The sequence below is a fragment of the Chrysemys picta genome, chromosome 9 (assembly GCF_011386835.1).
Source record: "Chrysemys picta bellii isolate R12L10 chromosome 9, ASM1138683v2, whole genome shotgun sequence".
In the NCBI taxonomy this organism is placed as follows: domain Eukaryota; kingdom Metazoa; phylum Chordata; order Testudines; family Emydidae; genus Chrysemys; species Chrysemys picta.
The window spans coordinates 59,310,890-59,323,033 of NC_088799.1; the positions used below are offsets into that span (position 1 = coordinate 59,310,890).

Sequence of the window (12,144 nt, forward strand, 5' to 3'; positions counted from 1 at the left end):
TGAACGAGCCAGCCAAACAATCCAGAGCCAAGACGTGTGTCTGCCTGAGAAAGGTCTTCAGACCAGCATTTACACACCACTTGCAGTCATGTCAGCGCCTCTTCTGGGGTGCATGTATCTGGTCATCGCTCAACTCATTCTGTTCAGTGCCCTGGACCACCAAGAGCAGGCAAGTCCCACCCTGTGCAGTGCTCTGCCCTCCTCTAGTAGTGGCTGAGCCTGCACCAGCCTGGGTTAGTCTCTTAACTCAGGCAGGAGAGGCTCATGCTTTAAGATCCCAATGTGCCAGGTTCAATCACACTGCCAATACCCCACTCAGGAGTATGGTGTTATGCTGCCTAGTGCACATGTGGCTCCGGCAGAGCAGAAAGCTACTGGGATTAGCTTCTCAAATGCTGTCCTCCCCTCCATACCAGCAAGCATGTATTGGGTCACGATCCAGAACTGGGAGGAGGAGAGGAAAGAGACCTCTGTCCTCCCAGCAGCTAGGGAGAGACCCAAATGAGATGACATTGTTACGCTGCTGTGGTGTGATGCATGTGGTGACGTAGCGAGATAATGAAACATCACAGCGAGATGATGATAATTTCATGAGTCTCCATCTGTGAAAAGCAGAGGGTCCACTGGCTTTGTTTAGGGAAGCGATGACCATGGGCCAGCAAGGTGTGAATGATACCTTAGCACAGCTACAATTCTGCAACACAGTCAAGTCTGTTCTTAATTTTAGTCTTTGCTTTGCTGACTGCTCAGTTGTTCTGGCTGCTGTCGGCTTTTCCAGCCAAGTCTGTGCTGGTCATAACAGACCCTAACTACTGTGCAAAGCAGTAAATTTACACAGTGGTGCATCCATTCCTCGGGCATGCAATAAAAGCCTTTATGATCTGTTTGGGATGTAAAGCAGTGGTTCTACAGAGAAATTGGTAGTGTTGAAATTGGGGGAGGGAATCCCAGCGCAGGCCTGTGTGCCATCTTTATCAAGTTGTAATTGTTGCATATTTGAAAGTAACTGAGCTAGAGTTGCCAAATTGTTTGCCAAGAGTCCTGGGAAGCCCCAGCCAATTCTTCCTGTTTGAGACCTAAAGAATAAAAGCTGTAGATAGGCCCAGATCCTCAGCGCCATTGATGCCAATTTACATCTGCTGAGGATCTCACCTAGAGCTTCACTTGTGTGTAGATACAGAATTGCCATTCACCTTCCTGGCACTGCAGCTGCTTTGAGGAGATCCAAGGGCTTACAGGGGTTTTTGCTCATCAAAGGGAGACGAGATTAGTCGTCTGTTTCCCAGGATGGCTCAGTGGTTATGGCACTAGCCTAAGACTCTGGAGACCTGCTCCAGCTCAAACTGCCTGTATGACCTTAGGCACGTCACTGTGGGTTGGTCTGTGCTACAAAGCTAAGTCAGCTTAACTACATCACTCAGGGCTGTGGAAAATGTTGTGCCCTGTGTGATTTAATGAAGCTAAGCCCTGGGGTAGACACCACTACCATCTCTCAGCGGGGTGGAGTTACAGCAGCGATGGGAGACCCCTTCTATTGCTGCAGTAAGTGTCTACACTACAGCCGTGCAACTGCAGCCCTACTGCTGTATGACTGTAGCATTTCTGCGTGGATGTACCCTTGGCTTCTCTGGGCCTCGGTTCCCCGTCTGTACTACGTGGATAACAGCCCTTCCCTGCCTCCCAAGAGCGGTGGGGATGAATATGGATGGTGTCCCCATCACAAAAGCCACTGTTACAACTCGGATCTCAGCATGGAGGGGTAGGACTGAATAACCAGTGGAGTCTGTCACCCATTGGGAAGATTTCTCAGGGTCAGGGACGAGGTGAGTCAACAGGGCAGTGGGAGGGAAGCTTGCCCTGTATATGTTATCGTGTCAGTAGAGAGGGTATCCATCTGTATGTAGGGCTGTCAGGCCAGTAATCAATTTGCTTATCAGACCATACGTGGACTCGGGCCTCCTGACTTTCACAATTTAAGCCCATGTGTTTTTTCCCATCTTATGGCCTGATCCCTTCACCCACTGAAGCCTAGAAAATGGAGAAACTCCCTTAGATTTCAATGGGAGCAGGCCACTAATCTTGGCTGGGAAAATCTAGGGTTCTCATACTGCACTCATCGCTGGAGTATCTGAGTGCCTTCTAGTCATTTAATAAGCAGCAGGCTAACATCTGTCATGTTTGCTCCCGGGAGAAGTGTGCAGTACAGTGCTTGGGTCTGCAGGTTTGTATAATTCTGTACATGCTGCCACGTGTTTATATTAAAGAAGACAGGCCAAAGAAATGTGTCTGGCCCTTTGAGCGGATGGAGGGGAGGTTTGTGTTGGTCCTTAGTTCCTGGGTGAATTCGTTCCACAGACTCAGGTTGGCCCCTGAGGAAGCTCTCTCCTGTGCAGACGGTAGAGAGATCCAGCATGCCAGAGGAGAGAAGTTGTTGACAATAGTCTTATCTGCTCGATCCAGGCTGTGGAACGCCTTGAAGATAAGGACCAAGGCCTGGAACTTGAGTCAGTATTCTGTGGAAAGTCAGAGTTGTGCAATAGGCAGGCAGCAATACACTGCTCCTGGTGGGAGGGCTGGATCTTTGAGACTTGCTGACAGGAGATGGGGACCTGGCTGAGGATTTCAGCAATAGAGTCAGGCTAGCATGTTGCAGAGGGATGATGATCAAGCCTCAGAAAAAGAAATCAGAGAATCACCAGCATCACTTACTGCAGCACCTCGGTATCCTATCACGGCCTCACATTCGCGTGCCAGCCAGTCCTAACGCTGAGTAGTGGGCAGATCTACTAGGGTTACAGCTCTTGTCCGCAGGGCTGCATGCTTAGGGGTTATGTGAACATCAGAACGGCCATACTGGGTCAGACCAATGGTCCAGTGTCCTGTCTCCAACAGTGGCTGGTGCCAGAAGCTTCAGAGGGAATGAACAGAACAGGGCAATCATCAAGTGATCCATCCCCTTTCATCCACTCCCAGTTTCTGGCAAACAGGCTAGCGACACCCAGAGCATGGGGTTATGTCCCTGCCCAACCTGGCTAATAGCCATTGGTGGCCCTATCCTCCAGGGACTTACCTAATTCTTTTTTGAGTCCAGTTAGAGTTTTGGCCTTCACAGTGTCCCCAGTAATGAATTCCTCAGGGTGACACTGCGTTGTGTGAAGAAGCACTTCCTGTTGTTTGTGTTAGATCTGCTGCCTGTTAATCTCATTGGGTGAGCCCTGGTTCTTATGTTATGTGAGGAGGTAAATAACACTTTCCTATTCACTTTCTCCACACCAGCCATGTGGTTCAAACCCAGGCATTTAATTGACATGCTCCTTAAACACCCGGGTCTTGAAGACCTTTTTCTAACCCTAGCTTAAAGCTGTTAAAATTCCAACAGAAGAGTGGTCAGAGAACAAAAATTCAAAGCTTGTTGTGATCCAACATGATTCCAGTTAACAATCAGATCCTGCGTCTCTTACCCAGACAGAATTGTTATTGACTGCCAGGGAGGGTCGCCGAAGAAAGGAGGCCAGGCAGTGCCTCCAGCCCTATAGGACATCCTGAGCAAGCAAAGACCTAAAGAAATTAAGGGTTCATGGCTGATACATCTGAACTAATTATTAGCCTCCAGTCCGAATGCTTAATGAAAACGATTTGTTCCCCTTAGCAGCCCCTTAAAGCTGGGTTTGAAAGAGAGCTGTGGAACCCTGCACAAACCCCCTCAATGAGAACAAGATGTTGTCTGGCATGCTGGGAATTCGATCTGCTTTGAGGGCTAGTGTGTCTGTATCACTTACTGATTTGTCAGCTCTGCCAGTGACGGGGGAGGGACATGTCATAAGCAGCGCTCTAATCTTCCAGAGGTCAGCCCTGCTGGATTTCACATCAGTGCTTTTTCAACACACTTTTCGAAAATCCCTTCTTCCTGGGGTTTTGAAGGAGAGGAACAACCCCCAATTGGAGTACAGCAGCATTGAAGACAAAGCAAAGGGCCCTATTAGGGTGACCAGACAGCAAGTGTGAAAAATTGGGACGGGGTGGGGGGTGTAATAGGAGCCTATATAAGAAAAAGACCCAAAAATCGGGACTGTCCCTATAAAATCAGGACACCTGGTCACCCTATGCCCTGTACGCAGCCAAAAAAATACCTTGGTCTGCCTCCCTGTGAGACTGAAGCTAGTCTGAATGTAAATGTTGTTTTCTCTCTCCCTTTGTTTACAGGGAATCTGAAGCATGTGGTTTAGCTGAAAAGGAAAGCTCATGTTTCCACAACAGCGGAGCGTTTCCTGTGCGGAAGACAGTGTGTTTATGTGAGCAGCTTGCAGAATTCGTGGCTGCAGGGGAAATTTGGAAGAAATTACTTTTTTTTTTTCTTTTTCTTTTTCTTTTTTTTGACATTTCCAAGCAGCAGTGAGTGGCTGCGGCTCTACGGTGGCTGTGAGCACACAGTGGCCCCAGTGCTGGGGGATAGGGGAGCTCCCAACTTCCACCCCCTTGTTCCAATAGATTCCAGCTTATTTTTTACAAAACTGCTTTTATTCTTGCAGATGGTTTTTCTAATTATCTTTTTTAAGGGAGGTGGTGGGCGAGGGCCACTCTGAGCCACAGACTCTCCACAGTCTGGCGCCTGTGCCACTTGTACTGGGCTGCCCTCCTGGTGAGACCACAGGCTGTAGGTGTAGACGCTGTGACGTGAACTCCAGAGGGGACGCGTTGAGTGATAGGCACAGGGCCTGTAATCCTGGCTGCACCCTTATCTGGGGAGGGAGCCACAAACGTGTTTTTAAACAAATAAAAGAGTTGAAATATTTCTGCTGTGTCCCGTGTCCTTGCAAGCTGCCTATCACCCTGCGCAGTATCAGCTCCCTGTGCCCTTGGACTCCCCCTTTGTCTGTAGGCATCTGTTGTCCTATACGTGCATTGTAAGATCTGTGGGGCAGGGACTGTCTTTTTTGTTTTGGGTCTGTTCAGTACCTAGCAGAGTGGGGTCCTGGTCCGTGACTGGGGCTCCCAGGCAGCCTAACCGAGGCACTGCTATCTCTCAGTGATCCAGGCTACCCCTGTGTGGAATTGGCCCCAGCATCTGCTCTCTGTCGCTGGGGAAAGGGGCTTGATTGGTCTGTAGTTGCCGGAGGAGGAAAGTGGCTTACTGGAGCTCGTTATCCAGATTTCTGCACTCTGCTGGGGGAGCCGGACACCACAGTTAACCCTTTGTTCCAGGGGTTTGGCCTCCAGAGGTTGGCTTCACCTGCCAGAAGCCACTTCCTCTAGGAACACTTGCACTGACAAGGGTACAGCTAAGTGCAGGCTGAGCACCCAGTGCTTTTGTCAGTGGATGTGGTTTTGACCCATTGTGATGTCAGTGCAGCCCTCTGGCTCCTGATGAGCTGCCAAACTGGCCCTCCTTGGTGCTCTGTTCACAGCTAGTGCCTTGTCACCACAGCCTAAACCTCCTGCAGCCAGGAAACCAACAGGCAGCTTGCACTCAGACCCTGGAAGGGGGCCAAGATACAAGCTAAGCTGCCAGCGAGCCCCAGGAGGCCGTTTATTTCTGTTGCTGATAGCCGGGGCACATCCCCTGAACAGGCAGTTACTGTATAATCACCACCAGAAGCTGGAGCAGTGGATCCAGCTGATAAACATCTGCCATGCCGCAGAAAGTACCTTGCGTTCACCATAGGGCCTGTTTGCCAGTCAACTGGCACTGCTAGAGTGGCCTCTCTGGAGACGGGCTTTGCTCTTCCAGGTGATTCCAGCAGCATGTGAAGTGTGGTGGTCTCTGGACTAGGTGCCCCAGCTGTGCTGAATGCAGGAGCCACAGCAGAGTGCCAGCTAGCCACGCCAGCTTCAGCCACCCTGAAATGCAGGAGGGTTTGACTCCAGATCTGAAAATTTATGAATTGGGCCCAGTGCCAGGAGGAACATTTGCTGACAAAATACAGTGCAAACAGATGTGAATGGCTGCGCAGCTCACCAATACTAGCATCTAGAACCCCTGCCCTGGAAGCCCCAGCTCTTTGTGCAGGGCTGTGCAGTGCTTGCTTGGAAACCTGGGAGTGAATGAGTTCTAGGTGGGGCATTCCCCTATAAAAGCCTCCCAGGTGGGAGGTTATTTTTTGAGGAAGGTGATGAAGGCGGGGAAGGGAGAATGTCAGAAGTGGTGCAAATATAACTCAACTTCACTTAAAACGTGCTTCCTGTTTTATGAAGAGTGAGATCCTGCGCTGTCCCCTGCCATGCCCCGCAGTTCTGAGCAGTCCCCTTCACAAACACCAGCCCTCAAGGAAAACGCACAGAGGTCTCCTTCCTGGGGCAGATGAACAACGCGTAGCAGAACCTGCCATCAACCTCGCTCCTTTGCTCTAGGAATCGGCAGATGGAAAACAAATTGTGAAACTAGAAAGACAGAAATTCAACTGGAAAACACGTACCCCCAGGGGGATTCTGTGGGATTATTAGAAACAGAACAGCGAGAAACAATGTTTAAAATTAGTTGTGTCCCTTTAAAAACAAATCCCAGCCCAGCTGCAGAGTGGTTTTTGCACTGTGTATAAAGCTGTTAGTGCCTCCTGCCCCTGGGCTGCAGCAGGGTGGTCCAAGCAGTCAGCTTTGTCCTGCTGAGTTGTCATTAGTCGGTTGTCGATTGGTTTAGAAGCTCCTCCCCCTCTCCCACTAAAAAAAAGAAACCCCAACGAATCCTGGAATCCATAAGGGAATAACTAGCATGAAGCAAACATGGGGAAAGGCAGCCTGGAGCGGGGGAAGGGGATTGATTGTCTCTGGGGTTTCCTTTGCTCTCCTTGAATAGAAGTGTGACAGCAAAGGCTGTCCCCCATGCATCCCCCCACCACATCTGAAGTCATAATACCGGGTTGCTTGATGTCAGTCAGTGTGCTGCTGTGGAAATCAGTGTGAGGTGTCAAAGCTGTGGTCATGACATCAGGGCAGGAAAAGCTAGGTTGGGAGGGAGCAGATCCTGTGGTTACATTTAAAGGTGGCAGTGTGTGTGAGGAGAGCGACTGGAAAGAAAGGGTTAACTTTTTAACCCTGTTTGAAATGGCCATGAGCTGCAGCCCTGGGAGCTGGGATTTGGGCCTGGCTCTGAGTCGTCAGGTGGGGCATCGAGCTGCCCTGAAGCCTAAAGCAGCCTTGCTAATGTTCTCTAAAGACCTGTGCAAAGCGCTTGCCAGCATTAGCATTACCGTTGGCTGAGCCCATTTTCTGCCTGGCACAGAGAGATGTGCTGTACCTGTGAGCCCTCCAGGGGGTGGCTAAAGCGAGGCACATGTGCTGTTTGCACATTACCTGCACCAAAGAGAGAGAGCCAAGCTGCAAGGATTGTGGGTCTGGTATTGGAGGCAGGAAGACAGGGCCGTGCATGGCAAAGCCCTGCCTACCCTGCAGTCCCCACGTCTGTTCCACAGGGAAGATGGAAGCAAACTTCAATAACTAGATGCAAAACAAGACTATGTGGTTACCAAGCTGTGAAATGCTAGCTCCAGCTGGTCTAGACCTATGACCCTGGAGAAAGCCAAGTTCCCCCCTATGCTTGCCTTCTCCTGCTGAAAATCGCCACCTCTGCTCTAGGCGCTCCCTTAAACATACAGAAACAGGAGTCCCTGCCACTGCAGCTGCTTTTAATGATGGTTATCTAGTCAATGCATCTGTCCCCCTGTATGTCTGTCCGGTGGTTTTGGCTTGTACATGGATTTGGTTTGGGGTGTACATGCGTGTTCATTCATTCACATACAGTATGAAGGACATAGAAACATAGGGGCAAGAGCCTTTGATTTATCCCTGGGTACTAGGAGCCCATCGGTGGTTGCTTTTTGCAGTGTCTTTGCGTTGCAGCAACAGAGTTGGGGGAAGCCAGCTGGGAGCGTTAAATGGCTCAGTTTGGTCAATGCAGCCTGGCAAGGCACCGCAGGGACAGACCGCTTGGTGGTGTGTTTTTCAAGGGGGATTGGGCTGGCAAAAGGTGCTGCCTGGTGTCCTCGATCCATCGCACCAGGCTCAGCAATCCCTGCATCCTGTGCAGTGCACTCCCCTTTCACTACAGCTGATGTGGAGGCAGGGCCAGTTGCAGGGTAAGCAGAGCCTGCATTGCTCCTTCACCCCTGTCATTCCTACCCACCCTGATGGACACTTCCTCCGCTCCTCCCCAGCTCTGGGCCGGGTGCAGGAATCACTGGGTGGATCATTTGGCTGGCGTTACACAGGAGGTCAGAGCAGATGGTCAGAATGGTCCCGTTTGGCCTTAAAATCTATGAATCCCCATTGCACCTCCACTGCAGGTTACTGGGCTCCAGCCTCATGCTCCCGCTAAGCTGTGGGACCATCCATAGGGGCAAATGGGGAACCCACTTCTCAGCCTCTCTGCCAATACCAGGGGTTTGCAGTGATGTAGCCGTGTCAGTCCCAAGACATTAGAGAGACAAGGTGGGGGAGGCATATCTTTGATTTTCAGCTTACGTTTCTCTTCCCCCAGCAGAAATTGGTCCCATAAAAACTATCCCCACCTTGTCTCTCTAACGGGGGGACACCAGTGTTTCTCAAGATAGGGATCCTGACCCAAAAGAGAGTTGCAGGGAGGGCTGCAAGGCTATCTTAGGGGGGTCGTGATATTGCCACCCTTACTTCTGCATTGTCTTCAGAGCTGGGCAGCTGGAGAGCGGCAGCTGCTGGCTGGGCACCCAGCTCTGAAGGCAGCAGCACAGAAGTAACAGTGGCAATACCACAGCATGCCATCCTTACTTCTGAGCTGCTGCCTTCAGAGCTGGGTGGCCGGAGAGCGGCGGCTGCTAACTGAGGGCCCAGATCTAAAGGCAGCAGCACAGAAGTAGGGGTGGCAACACCATAGCATGCCATCCTTACTTCTGCGCTGCTGATGGCAGCAGCTCTGCCTTCAGAGCTGGGCTCCAGGCCAGCAGCCACCGCTCTCCAGCTGCTCAGTTTTGAAGGCAGCAAGCAGTGCAGAAGTAAGGGTAGCAGTACTGCAACCCCTCCCCCCCCCCCACACACACAATAACCTTGTAACTCCCCCAAACTCCTTTTTGGTTCAGGCCCCTGCAGTTACAACATCTTGAAATTTCAGATTTAAATATCTGAAATCATGAAATTTATAATTTTTAAAATCCTATGACTGTGAAATTGACCAAAATGGACTGTGAATTTGGTAGGGCCCTAACTATAGGCTTTGGCCTGCTCTGTTTTGCACCTTAGTGGCAGCAAGGGATGGGGCTTCCTTGTGGTCAGCGTTGGGGAAATTCCCATCCTGGACCTGGTTTTAAATCAAGCAGTAGAGACAGCATGTTCCCGGGGGCCTGATCCCCCACCCCACATGTGCCCTGGCCTTTCTTGCCATTTCTTTTTAAAAAGCCACTCATGCAGAGTCGTTGGCATCCTCCTGGAGTAGCTCCAGGAAAGCTAATTTCCTGCTGCTTTAATTAGATTGCGAAGGAATAAATAGCAGGGTGATGGGATTCCCAGTGCGGCCAGGCTTTGTTTTTATCTATGCTGTTTTTCCCTTTGGATGCAAACAACAGGAAATCCAACGTGGAGTTACTTCAGCTGGATTCAGTTCCCATGTCCCTGTCTGCCCACTGAACGCTCCCTGCCCCTGCTGCCCTGAACAGGACATTGAGCCCTGGGTGCTAGAGAGCTCCCTTCTTCCCCTCCTTCCTTCCCGGGGGAGATTGTTCCCTTTGGTCTTTAGTTAAACACTTATGCCCAGATTAACACCTCCTCTCTCCCCCCCCCCCCCCGGGCCGCCCATATTCTGCTGATCGGTTGGAATGAAAGATTGACAGGCAGTTGCCCACTAGGCCTCGCAGTGGGGCTACACACACCTCCCTCCCCAGCGAGCACTGGACATGGGGCCCAGGGGCCTAGGGAGATCCAAACTGAGGGGCAAATGGAAAAGAACCCATTGGTGTGTGACCTCCCCCCCAGCTTTTCAATCCACATGGAGCTCTGGTTTTGGGGATGTGGGCACCACGCTGGTGAGTGTGACTTGGGATTTGGATTCACAGCCTATTCCCGAGGATGCTTCTGTAAACCAAATTGTGGCATCCTGCCTACTTAGGGCTCAAGGCCTGGGTTCTCTTCCAGGCTCTCTCTTCTGGGCAAGTGGGGCTCAGTTTCCCTCTTGAGAGGGCGATGGTGGCACCGATCCACCTTTGCAAAACACACTGAGACCAGCAAAGAGTTCTGCACAGACCATGTGTTACTAGTAGTGCACTTCTTAGCACTGGCAATGCCCTTGGGGGCCTGACCTGGGAGAGGCCATGGCAAAGCATTGCTGTTAGTGACAGGGTTAGTTCCTATGGGTTACAGCTGCAGTAGGAGCTGGTCTAGTGAAGTCCCTAGCCACAGTAGAGGGTGACGTTCTCTCCAGTGTGAAATGGCAAGACAATGAGCCACTGTTCAGACTGGCAGTAAGGTGCACATTTTAACAGTGGAGCAATTAGCCATGGGAACAATTTATCAGAGATCGTGGTGGCTTCTCCATCACTGACCACTTCAAATTCAGATGATCTGTTTTTCTGCTGCAGGAATTGTTTTAGGGAAGTTCTGTGGCCTGTGGACAATAAGCCCCTCTCCGCCCTCCAAGCGATGTAAGTTACACGGTGTGGACAGTGATATGTTGGCCTGAGAGCTCCTGCCGACATAGCTACCGCCGCTTGCAGAGGGGGAGTTATTATGCTGACGATGGGGGAGCTCTCTCCTGTCAGTATGGAGTGTCTTCACCAGACGCACTGCAGTCATAGCACTGAGCACCTCCCCTCCTGCTATGCACATGCCCCTCTGCAGGTGCTGGACTTGTGCATTGTCTGGGCACTTGCTCAGCAGCTGGGGAGGATCTGTGGGATGGTGCAAGCCTCAGAGACACAGTGAACACAAGTAGTCCCCTGAGCCTTAGGAAAGGCACATTCCAATCACAGGAGAAGGGACACCTTGAGCACCCCACAGCTTTGGACCAACCCCAGCACTGAGCTGTTCCCTCTCCGGAGGAACAAGCCATAAGCTGCTGCTTTCATTGCACAGCAGAGATCACTGGCACCAAACACTGCGTGTGAAACTGAGATTATCCAACCTGGGCAACTGCAGTAGGCTTCCCCAATCTCTCCTGCAGCTGCAGCTTGTTCCTCCCTGGGCAGGCTCTACACCTAGTTTCCGTGTGTCCTTTGCTAACAGAAGTGAATGGCTGCAAGGAACATGGCCCCTTCAATCAGAACTTCGGCTGGGGGGAAAGAGCTGAAATGCCAAATTCCCAGTGACAGTGCGAGCTGGGCGGTTACATTGGAAAGCAGTGGGGCTTGTGCAGATGTCCGCAGTCCCCTGGCTGGCCTGTATGCGGTTCCCACATCTCCAGCTCCCTAGCCTCATCAAACCACTTAATGCCTAATTCTCTCATGGACCTTTGGTCTGCCCAGTATGGCCGTTATGTTCTGACAGGACCTAGCACAGCCCAGACTAGTCCAGTAACCAGAGTCGTAAGAGTTCCTTCTGCCCTGGTTACTGTGCTGTGCTCCAGTTCCTAAGGCTGCAGTCCTAGACCTCTCCAGAGCTCATACCCTGCAGCCTTTTACCCCACTCCCACCCTGAGCCCAGCATACTTCTACCATAATAGAGACTCAACTTAAATGTATACCCCAAATTAAGGACTATTTAGTCAAGAACAATTTAGAAAAGCTGGGTGTGCACAAGTCCATGGGTCCAGATCTAATGAATCCAAGGGTGCTGAGGGAGTTGGCTGATGTGATTGCAGAGCCATTGGCCATTATCTTTGAAAATTCATGGCGATCAGGGGAGGATGATTGGAGAAAGGCAAATATAGTGCCCATCTTTAAAAAAGGGAAGAAAGAGAACTGGGGGAACTACAGAATGGTCAGCCTCACTTCAGTCCCCGGCAAAATCATGAAGCAGGTCCTCAAGGAATCCATTTTGAAGCACTTGGAGGAGAGGAAGGTGATCAGGAATATTCAACATGGATTCAGCAAGGACAAGTCATGCCTGACCAACCTGATTGCCTTCTATGATGAGATAACTGGCTCTGTGGATATGGGGAAAGCGGCGGATGTGATGTATCTTGACTTTAGCAAAGCTTTTGATACGGTCTCCCACAGTATTCTTGCCAGCAAGCTAAAAAAGTATGGATTG

At 50.9% G+C, this 12,144-nt stretch overlaps 1 protein-coding gene across 8 annotated transcripts in view; it reads left to right on the forward strand.

Moving 5' to 3' along the window:
- The window catches only part of HDAC8 (histone deacetylase 8), a 115,003-nt gene extending 110,211 nt beyond the window's left edge, over window positions 1-4,792 (forward strand). For all 8 annotated transcript variants that reach the window (XR_006176517.2, XR_010590403.1, XM_065557190.1 and 5 more), the window contains one exon: window positions 4,204-4,792. Coding sequence is in view for 6 of the 8 variants with exons in the window: in XM_065557191.1 (XP_065413263.1) it covers window positions 4,204-4,226 (23 nt within the window). In the remaining 2 variants the exon portion in view is untranslated. The remainder of the gene's footprint in view (window positions 1-4,203) is intronic.
- The last annotated feature ends 7,352 nt before the right edge of the window (window positions 4,793-12,144 follow it).